The 11,301-nt window shown below is 39.2% G+C and overlaps 1 protein-coding gene across 7 annotated transcripts in view; it reads right to left on the bottom strand.

Annotated features, from left to right (window-relative positions):
* Positions 1-3,724: 3,724 nt before the first annotated feature.
* The window catches only part of Il33 (interleukin 33), a 55,252-nt gene continuing 47,675 nt past the window's right edge, over positions 3,725-11,301 (bottom strand). For all 7 annotated transcript variants that reach the window (XM_004637225.2, XM_023721960.1, XM_023721959.1 and 4 more), the window contains exons 3-8: positions 10,274-10,399; positions 9,656-9,781; positions 7,630-7,755; positions 6,910-6,960; positions 5,789-5,886; positions 3,725-4,096 (exon numbers count right to left, since the gene is read on the bottom strand). In XM_004637225.2, the coding sequence (XP_004637282.1) occupies positions 3,905-4,096; positions 5,789-5,886; positions 6,910-6,960; positions 7,630-7,755; positions 9,656-9,781; positions 10,274-10,399 (719 nt within the window). In that variant the 3' untranslated portion in view covers positions 3,725-3,904. The remainder of the gene's footprint in view (positions 4,097-5,788; positions 5,887-6,909; positions 6,961-7,629; positions 7,756-9,655; positions 9,782-10,273; positions 10,400-11,301) is intronic.

Below are 11,301 nucleotides of genomic sequence, written 5' to 3'. Positions count from 1 at the left end.
TGGACTTCAGTCTTTGCAAATGTTAGGCTCATTGGCAGCACTGAAAAGCTCAGGACCTTTAAGCTAGGCAAGACGGGAAAACTAGGAAAGTGTAAATATTGATAGCAAGTTGGATTTGGCAGTAAAACTGAGAAATCTGGCACACAAGCTACTAGAGGTATCATCACTCAGGATAAAACAGGTATCAGAGTTCTGAAAGGCTTGCTCAAGAGGGAACGATCATTCAGAACAAAAATCTAAAGTCCAGGCTCTCAGAGCCCATGCACTTATATGATCTGGAACAGGGATTCTCAAAGTATGACCTTCTGACAGCAGCGTTGATATCACGTGCAGTATTGCAAGAATCACAGATTTATAGGTGACACCTCAACCTAATGAGTCAGCATCTCTGTGGTTGAGGCTCAGGAAATGTGTTTTAATAATGATCCAGGTGATCCCTAGGCACACTAGTGTTGGTGAACTTCAGAACTAGGGAACAGAGTAGCAAGTAGCAGAAGAGAGCAAACCAGAATCATTGATGGCCCAGTTGATCGCTTCAAGTATTTAATAATAAACTGTTGCAAGTACTAGGCCACTGAGTTAAATGGTTATACAGAGGAGAAGAGAGTGTCTTTGGTCGTGGGATAGAAGGAAAGTCCATTTGGCTGGGGTGGTACTGAACTGGAAGAATCTGCAGCATATCTAAGTGATGGTGTCCTGTAGTCAGTAGGGAGCATCACTGGCCTGCAGCTCAGGACGGAGGTCTGGTCTAGGGAGTTATCAGTCAATGAGAGTCACTAAGACCTTGAAATCTATGGTCTAGCATGGAAGGGGATGGGTCGCGATGTGGATGATGAAGGTAAAAGGTCACGAGTCTGACACCCCATGAGGTCCTATTAACCATTTTTTTCCCATTCAGCACTAGGCTGTTAACTATTCTTCATACCTTCTACCCACTCTGTTAGTGAAGGGAGACCCTTGTCCTACATAGTGTGGGACAGTCAAATGCAGAGACCTAACACACATGTGACACAGGTTTGTTTCTTCTTGGATTTAATCTTTGTAGCTTGTGTCTTTTGAGGACTTCATCTATTTTCATTAAAGTTGTCAAGTTTATTGTTGTATTATTCATAGTGCTCACCTTTATATATTTAACATCTTCAGAATCTGTCGTGTTATAAAATCCCTTATTACTGAGACTAGTAAGTTGTGTTCCTTCTCTTTTTCTTCCTGATCAGTCTAGCCAAATTTTATTGATTTCCCTCCAAGATCCAGCTTTTGTTTTTCTGGCCTACTTACTATTAATGAATTACAAGCCATGACCAAAGAGTCGAATGTTTAAATTTTAAACATTACAATAAAAGACACATTGCCACTAGTCCTCCTGAAAATACTTCCCCTTGTTTTGAACACACTCACCCCATCATTCTGGCCACTGTCTGAAGCAGTTCTTCAAATCATCTTTCCTGAGTGCCTTTAGTTATGCTCTTGTGACTACCTCAGAGTCTTGAATTGATTCAAAACATTGGCCTTTCCTTGGGGAAGAGCCAGATGTCTCAGAGTGCTAGATCTGGTCAGCGAAGTAAATGAGGATACGCTGTACGGTTTTTATCTGACAAATTTCCCTACTGGAAGCACTGTGTGACGCAAAGCACTGGCCTATTCAGGGAAAGCTGTGTGCCCATTTCTCAGTCTGTTTTCTATATGTATAGTTTCTCAAACCCTCTAATAAGCCTTTATAATATACAGAGTTTCTGTAGTGTTCCTGGGTACACTCTTGGCTGGTATAATTCCACCAGGGGCAAAAACCCACAGTCAGCATCACCTTTTGATTGATGCTCCTTTTTTGCACAAAAACTGGGTGGTTTCTGTGGAGAACTCTGAACATTGGTCTCGGAATCATAGTCATAGGCCAAAGTTACATTTCCTGTGAGGATGTTGCTTAAAAAACTAGTATCTGAAGCAACATGATCTAGTAACTCCAGTGACGCATGTTGTTTGTGATCAATAATTTATAGCACACTTTATTATTATTTAATCTTTTATTTTATTTTATATATATTTAGTACAGGGTCTATAAGGTCTCACTACACAGATTGGACTCATAGTGATTCTCCTGTTTTCAGCCTCCCAAGCACCAGAATTACAGGCACGTGCCACCATGCCCAGTCTCAATTGCTGTCTGTGTACCCCGGGGTAGGGCCAGCACTGCACACTGGGGATCAAATCTCTGTCTTTCCACCTGTCTAAGCAGGTGCTTTAGTCTGCTGAGCTATCTGGCTGGCCCTGTTTTATGTATTTGGCACAGAGTCTCACTCCACAGCTTGGACTCATAGTAATTCTCCTGTTTTTAGCCTGCCCACTGCTGGGATTACAGGCGTGTGCCACCATGCTTGGTCTCAGTGGCTGGCTCAGCATGCCCAGGGGCAGGGCTGGTGCTGGGGATAGAACTCCAGTCCCTGCACTTGCCTAAGCAGGTGCTCAGTCTGCTGAGCTCTCGACAGTCCTGAAAAATCAAAGCTTTTGAGTCCCACATTATCACAGATAACCTTCTCCACATATCAACATCTATAGATTGGGGTTGCTTACTTTCACTTCAGAATTCCAGAATATTGAGTCATCTTATGATAAAGTCACTCTTGACACACATACTTTTGGAAAAATGGTTTATTATAGTTCATAGTCAAGACAATGAATATGTTTAGGTGGGTAGTAATTATTTTCAGTCTATTGTATAGATGCACATGGTCTAACTTCTACTGTTTTTCAGAAGGAATAATTAGATTCTGTTTTTATTTGTCTCCATAGTAAAATTATTGACAAGTTAATGAAACCAAGTTATACTGTTCTATCATTATATAATTTTATACAGTAATTCTCAGTCTCTTTTACTTTGTTTCACCAGCAGTTATATCCTGTAGTTTCAATAAACTAGAAATTAAAAAGCTCACATTTTCAGAAATGGCCATATTTTATAAGTTTTCTGTTATTATGTTGGTCATTTATTGTAAGTATTCAGCCTATTAAGCACTGTAGAAATTGTTAAGGCTTTAAGAGAAGCAAAAACTGAAACAAAATATTCCTTTCATAGTTAATAATGTCGCTATATGGTTGAGCATGAATTTTCTTACTTTTGAAATAGTGAAGTACAAAGTTGTTCACATAAAAATGTTTTGCATCTAAAATTGTACAAAGTCAGGTAAACAAAGCAGAGAAAAGGTATTGGCATGCAGAGATCAGGTAAAATGAGATACAAGGGACAGTAAAGATGTGTTGGTCACAAGGACTAAATAAGGGGCAGAAGCTAGACAAAAAGAACACAGGCTTTCACTGTGTACCCCAAGCTGGCCTGAAACTCAGGGCCCTCCTTCCTCAGTCTCCCAAGTGCTGGAAGTGTAGGCGTGACACACCATGCCTGACCAGAAGTGCTACAACTCTTGGCAGTTAGAAAGAGCTAACGGGGGTGCTGCCCAGGGCGTCTGCAAACACACTTGGTGTTTTGTAGTCTAGTTAAATAATGATCAATCTAGGCAGCATCTAGTCTTCTTACTAGCAGGCCTAGTGATTGAGCCTGTTTAGTAGGTTTAGAATCAGGGAAAACCATGCAGCTCTACAAAAGGGTCCATCTTAAAAGAGAAACTTGGGAACGGTATTTGGTTCTCTGCGGAGATCTCAGCACTAAATGTGAAATTATTTCTGTACTGAAAGAAAGAACTGCATATATTTCTAAAAAGTTAGCATTTAAAAAAAATCAATACTTAATATATTCATACCTTTATTAAACAGGTAGTGGTACAGAAGGAAATCAAAACAGAAATGAAGGATTAGAAAAAATATTTTCACACATAAGAAGCAAAACCTTCTACAGCATTCTTGTCCCTCCTCCAGTAATGGCATTTGTGAGCATCTCGAGCTTTCTATTGCATTAAGTCTGCGAGAGCCTAAACATGATATTCTCACTACTCCGATTCTTCTCTTCCACTAGAGCAAGCTGATTATCTTTTACACCTATGTAGGTTCCACGATTACTCTTACACTCGAATGAAACAAATTCCGAGGACTCTCTATGAAGGACAAAGAAGGCCTGCTCCGGCAATGTGGATTCGCACTTCTGGAGCTGAGGAGACAAGAGAAAATGCAATTGATGTGTGAGGGGGAAGCACCGAGTCAATTTCTCCTCCCTGTGTTAGGTCCTTAAGGAGAATAATTCCTTATAAATTGATATTTCTAGCAGGCCTACTTACTGAGTTTGTGTGTGTGTGTGTGTGTGTGTGTGTGTGTGTGTGTGTTGGGGGGGAGGACAAAGGATGGGCACAGGATTAAACTGGTCCATTGACAGCAAATATATTTAAAGGGGCAAAATATCTTAGAGTGGCTGGATCTGGATGTGGCACTTTTGAATTTGTGCCCTTCTTTTGCCATGTACTGTCTCTAACACCTTAGGTACTTTGTTTTCCTTCTCAAGGGCCAAGTTTTTAGTTTATTTATTTATTTATTTATTTATTTATTTACTTCTGGTAGTGGGGATTGAACTCAGGACCTTGCTCTTGCCAGGCAGATGCTTAAGCTGCTGATCCATCTCTGCAGCCCAATACAATCAGCTTTATAGATCAGTTAACTTCCAATTTAACCTATAGATATAGGATTCATATAAATGATTAGCATTCCAAGCTACTAAATTTTAGGGATAGTTTATTACACAGCAGTAGCTGACCAGTATAATTACGTCATCATAGGTGTGCTGTCAGAATTAAGTAATAGTGTTTCTAAAGTAGTTAGCAAGTGATTGGTATAGAACTCAGTAGGAGTTATCTTTGTTACTGAGTAGTCATATATGCTACACACTGTATTTTGTACATTTAGGACTATTTTGTTAATGAAAATGCTGGTTCCTGTGCATTGTATAGTAATGCCTTAGATGATTGCATTATCTTTATAATTGCTGTGTATTCATGTATCTTATATATTATACTTTCATGTTTTCCTCTTTGCTTCTATCTTTGGCTTATTCATCAAGATATTAATAATTCCTTGTCGGGGCTGGAGAGATGGCTCAGTGGTCTAAAGCACCTACTTGGAACAAGCTTGGCAAAGCACAGGGACCGCAGGTTCGATCCCCCAGCACCACATGCCAGCCAGCCCCACCCCCTGGTGGGCTGAGCTGGACACACACACACACACACACACACACACACACACACACTAAATAAATGTTAAAAAAATTATAAAAAAAATAATAATAATTCCTTGTCATGACCAATATGATAATGCCATTTACTAAGTAAAAAGCATGCCGTGAATTCAGTGGTTGGAGTGCAGATTTTTTTTATTCTATCCATAAATCATGACCCCGGAAAGGTTTGCTACTTTCCCTCTAACAAACTCGGAGCATGAAGATCTTCCACTAATAAACTTCCTAGAAGAACGTAATTCATGTCCTAACACCGAAAAGAAAGAATCTGAGGTCATCCTATATAGGAGCACTTTTCAAACTTTAATGAAATTATGAATCTCCTGGAAACTCATTAGAATACTGAAATTCTGATTCAGGCAGGGGGAGCTTGAGATCCTGCATTTCTAACGAGTTTCCAGGTGATTCTGTGCAGCTCTTAGAGATCAGACTCGAGCAGGGAGGTCACATACAGTGTTACACTCTTGTTTCTTCCCTACTCAAGAAGCAAGCCAGTACTTGTAACTGTTTTATTTACACCAGCACACAGGAAACTCCTTTGAGATACTCCCAGTACAAAACTCAAATATACATAAATATTTGTAACCAGCGACAATTCTATAATCACATCTGTGTTACCTCCACGGAATGCTCCTTCTTGTTGGCATGCAGCCAGACGTCTTTGTCTTTTGTAGGACTCATGTTGACCATCAGCAGCTTGCCATCAACTTCATCACCTTGCAATCACAAGAGGATTATGTGCGGTGATGCATTTGTTCATTAGCTTGATTTAACCATCCCGCAGTGCATATGCCCCCACTTCAAAAATTCTTATCACACACAATGTCTACATGTATATCATTTTATCTGTCACTTAAAATTAAGAAAAAAGAAATTATAAATTATGAAGTTAATTTAACACTAAGGTAAGGTCTAAGATGTGAATCAAAATCACCACATTCTTCACTTATTAATATTTGCAACCAAATGGAATGAGTCATTGTTAGACAAGTAGAGGAACGTCTACATCCCTTACAGGAGGGCAGTTAGTTTTTAAAATATGTTTTCCAATTAGATAATTGCAAATCTAATGGGCACTTCCCTGGACACCAGCTTGCCAGCCTGCCAGTAAAGCCAATGATAGTTGTACTCCAATAATTACCTCCTCTTTTTTTTTTTGGCAGAACTGGGGATTGAACTGAGGCCCTTGCGCTCGCCAGGGAAGCACTTTTTCTACTGAGCCATCTCCCCAGCCTCACCTCCTCTTTTTATATAATAACAGAACCTTTCTTAGCCTGCCTTCTTGTGGCTAATCGTAGCCACAAGATCAAGTTCTGCCCAGTGAGAGATGAATGAAAGTGCTGGATGCCACTTCCAGCTGTAAGGGAACGAGACTGCATGTATCTGTCTTCCCCTGCTATTTAGACATGGTTAAGGTGGCAGGAAGCCTTGAACTACTGGCATGTAGATGCTGGCAGAGCTACAGAGTCGAAGCAGCTCCATCTGCAGACAACCTCTGAGCAGAACTGTCATTCCAGCCCTGGCTAACAGAGATACTTATCACACATAGCCAAACCTTTATCCTATTACTCTAAAAGTTGACAAGATAGAATAAATTCTCTTGAATCTAAAAATTTACCATGGATTTGTGTTAGAGAGAACATTATGAAACTGTCTTCCTTTCCCACAGATATTTTGGATTTATCTTTACCTCAAAGTTAAGAATTTAAACATTGTAGCCCACCAGGCCTCCAAATTACCTGATTCTTTTGAGGGTAATTGAGACTCATAGTAACGCAATCGTACCTTGTCTGAAAGAAGATACATCAAATTACTTCGGCACATGTAATTTTATAAAAAAAATCAACTCTATCATGTAAAATACATATTGCCAGAAAATATCCTCTTTTAGTATATACCAACAAAAGCAAAACTTTTGTGGTTCTGAGAAAGATCTCAAAAAGTGAGTACACACTGATGAATTCTTCAGAATAGTTATTAAAATATTTAAAATATTGCTTATAGCAATGATGTATTTTTTTTTTTTTTGGTGGAACCAGGGATTGAACTCAGGCCCCTGCACTTGCCAGGCAAGTGCTTATTCCACTGAGCTATCTCCCCAGCACCCCCAATGGCATATTCCTTAACTAAAGAGTGTACATTGGTGATGTCAATAAAGCTGGAAAGACCCATGGGGGTCATTTACCAATAAATACCACGTGTGGTCCCCCATTCCATATTTCCCAACAGACACAGTTATCAATGTCTATATTTTTACCTGAAGAACTAACTAAAGCACTGAATGCTTCTCAAGGCAGGGATTTGCAGACAGTCACTGCCAATGCATTGAAATGACTTAGCATGGAGCATGGAACCTATTTGTTACAACTGAGTTAGTTCATTGTTGATGGTCTGACAGATGCAATGTTTAATTTTCCAGTCATAATTTGCATAATTATAGACATAAGGAAATGTTCTACCTTTTTCTTGATCTTCTCCCAAGTCTTCAACAATGATCACATAACTTCCATCCTCCTGAACAAAACTAATGGATTGGTCATTGTATGTACTTAGGGAAGCACAAGATTCTTCAATAAGTGGAATTCCTATTATAAAGAATTAGATCTTTATCAGCACAATTTGTCAGAAACAAACCAAGTACTCATCAACCGAGGAATGGATAAAGAAATGTGGTTTTTTATACTACTCAGCCATAAAGAAAGATAAACTGGAGACTTTTATAGGTAAATGGATGCAACTAGAAACCATACTCATAAGTGAAATAAATCAGACCTACATGTGTTAACATCTTTTTACCTCCCAGGCATGAGAAATTGAAAGAGTGAATAATGTTTAAAATGTACAATAGATATTGTAAAACAAGAAGAAATTGTTCAAAAGGAGAAAAGGAATAGGACAGGTGAGAGGGGCAAGGACCATAGGGAAAAGAAAAACATACAGGTCAGTTATTCTATTAGTGTCTCTTAGTTTATTAAAAAGGAGGCTTGTGCTGATAGTGATTGGAGAAATTTTTATGCCAATGTCTTGTACCCTGAGCAACTACTTTAAAGACAACAATGTGTAATGTATTAGCTATTGTTATTCTCTTATGATTTTGTCATGAAATTTTATTTTACCTTTTTTCATATGATTAAAAAAAAAAAGAATTTGAAGAAGTCGTTCCCATGAGCAATTCTTTTGGCAAAATATTTTTTGAAGTCCTTCACAAGGGACATATTTTTTTTTCAAAATTGAACTATACTTTTTGTTTGTGGTTGGCTCAGTCAGCTCTGGGGGCAGAGCTGGTGCCACATGTGGTGCCAGGGATCAAACCACAGTCCCTGTGCTTCGCCTAAGTTTGCCTAAGTAGGTGCTTTAGACCATTTAGCTATCTCATCAGCCCCTTGAGCTATACTTTGGCATAAGCTTTACTTAGTCAAAATGCTGAGATCTAAAGGTGCTAGTGTCCCAAGTGAATGCCCCAGGAGGCCATGTTAGTGCCTATGGGAAGGTTAGATGGGGACAAAGAAGCTGAAAAAGTGCCAGGCATTGCCTGTGGAAACCTCCATTCCTGGCCCCACGGGGTAGGGGTCTGTGGGAGAGAAAGGACTCTAAATTGATAGTGATTTAGGACACCTAACAACCCATGAAAGTGCAGATGTAAACCTAATTGTTGACTCCAGCTCAGGTATACTTAAAGCAGTACTCCTAACTTTTTAACTGTTACAAAGTTAATAAATTTTTAAAGCCTGCTGGGATAATAATAAATTTTTAAGGCCTGTTGGAATAAACAGAAGTGGATTATGGCCACCTACGTAGGGCCTGTGGAATCAGTGTATTTTACCTGAGCCTGGTGTACACCTGTAACATGAGCACCCTGGGAGCCTGGGGCAGGAAGATCACAAGTTAGCACACAGCCTGGGCATCTAGCAATTTGGCAAGACCCTGTCTCAAAATAAAAAAGAGCTGGAGATGTTCCTCAGTACGGGAGCACTGGAATCAATCCCCAATACTGCAAAATACATAGTATAAAAGAAGAAAAGCCACTATTTCTTCTTGACATTATAGAATTATACTTTTAAAATATACAAAAGAGTGTTAAATATTGAATTTCCATGTGCGCTTCTAATGTAAGGAGGTTTTTGAGAGGAGGTTAATCACCATGTTTTACCGTAATTTTTTAAAAATATGTAAACATTCACTGTATAATTTGATCACATCCCATATTTCCGTCAGGAACATAGCATGTGAAGTTCCAGCCTATACTGTGACAGGCACTTGAGTGTAATGATGCAGTGCTAACCACAGCCTGTGTGCACATTCTTAGGCCAGCTCGGTTGAATACCACTAAGGGGACGCTCCAGCAGCAGATGGGCAGAACTGTCTGGTGCATGTGAAGACACAGATTAAGAGCTACTATAGGAGCTACCAGCAGGAGTAGCATTTGCTAGGGTCCTGAGGGTTACTCCTCCCTCCCTTGCATTCCTCTGCTGTGACCCCACATACCTCCAATACTTGGTGTGCTTAGTGCTGAAGTAGATTCTTGGCGCACATGTGCTTTAAAGAAAGAGCGGTTTAGAGTAGGCTGTGCACAGGCAGCAAGTACTTTGTATTTTCTTGTGTGCTTTTCACCTGCAAACAAGACGAGGGTATGGGTGAATCATCAGTCTCCGGGGCCTTTTGATGATCTGCAGCTGCCACTTGCTTGCTGGCTGTGGTAGCTGGGCAGGGCTCTGGCCACTCCACGGTTTGGCAGAGTCAATACCTCCTGCTCACTCATACCTCAGAAGACCGTACTATGAGGAAAAAGCTGGTCACCCATGCTTGCAACACTCAACAGCCACTATCAACCTTTTAGTTTACTTCTGTCAAATTGAAAAAATATTGCAAACACATTTATACATATTATTGTATCCTCTGGTTTTGCTTAACATTATAACAACCATTTCTCTCATGTTATTAAAAGCTTAATATATACTTTTTGAAATGACCAATAAAAATTCATCATTTTTACCCTTTCTCCAAGCAAAATGTGGATGAGGAAAAGAAATAATGTACTCAGATTTGGTCAATGAAGACACATAGATGCTTATTTCTATTTGTAGGAAATGCAGTTTCTCTTACCTGTTTTGATTGTACACGTTTTGGTGATTTCTTTCCTAAAGTAGCAGGCTTTCTTTTCTATGGTAAGGCCAGATCGTAGCTTCATATAGTACTTATGGCAAATTTCTTCTACATTCTTCTGGGATTCTAAAGAGTTGCAGAAATTGTGATGCAATTTAATTCCTTAAGTGTAGTAAATGAACAAAGTTAAGTATGGATTCGATGTCTTGACACCAGTCATGTTTCAAACTTCAGAACTTTTGAGATCTTAGAATTGTAAGGTAGAGCATGTACTATATATATATATATGTAGCACCTCCGAAAGGGACTAGTGTAGCACTTCTTAAGAAAACATTAATTTAACAGTGAAATCTGAAAATTTACAGAGTGAAAAAAAGACCTCATTTTAGTTCAGCCCAGGATTTAATGGATTAATGAGTCCGGGTCATATTTTGCTGCCAAATGACTTATGAAAACTCTTTTGGACTTTGGAAAGGATTTTGATTTGCATAATTTTATATAAAGGAATATTAGCCTATACCCAATATATACACCAATTTTCGCCTAACTGAGAAGTGCTATGGCCATACAAAATCTGAGACTTTTTCTTACTTATCTATAATATACTCTTTAGCAATGTTAGAGAGATGGCTGTAGTCTGTAAAAGTATTGCTATTAAAGTAATAGCCATTTACTAGGTATCTACAGTTGACCATGCAATGTGCTAACCATTAATTTAATTCTTCACAATAATCTTGTAGAGAAGATGTTATTATCCTAGCTTTGTAGATAATAATTTGGGGGCCAGGGAGATGGCTCAGTAGAATAAGCACTTCCCTGGCAAGTGCAAGGGCCTGATTCAATCCTGTTTCACAAAAACAAACAAACAAATAAACAACAACAAAAAAACCCTCAAATAATACACTGAGGCTCTTAGGATGCAGAACATTTGCCCAAAGTACATAGCTGGTAAGAAGTTATGGTTGAGATAGCCTAATAACAAAGCTAGTCTAGCCTAGCCTAGCCTAGCCTAGCCCGGCCCGGCCCGG

Source organism: Octodon degus, unplaced genomic scaffold, assembly GCF_000260255.1.
Source record: "Octodon degus isolate 3935 unplaced genomic scaffold, OctDeg1.0 scaffold00087, whole genome shotgun sequence".
In the NCBI taxonomy this organism is placed as follows: domain Eukaryota; kingdom Metazoa; phylum Chordata; class Mammalia; order Rodentia; family Octodontidae; genus Octodon; species Octodon degus.
This window is presented reverse-complemented; position numbering and strand designations above follow the sequence as displayed.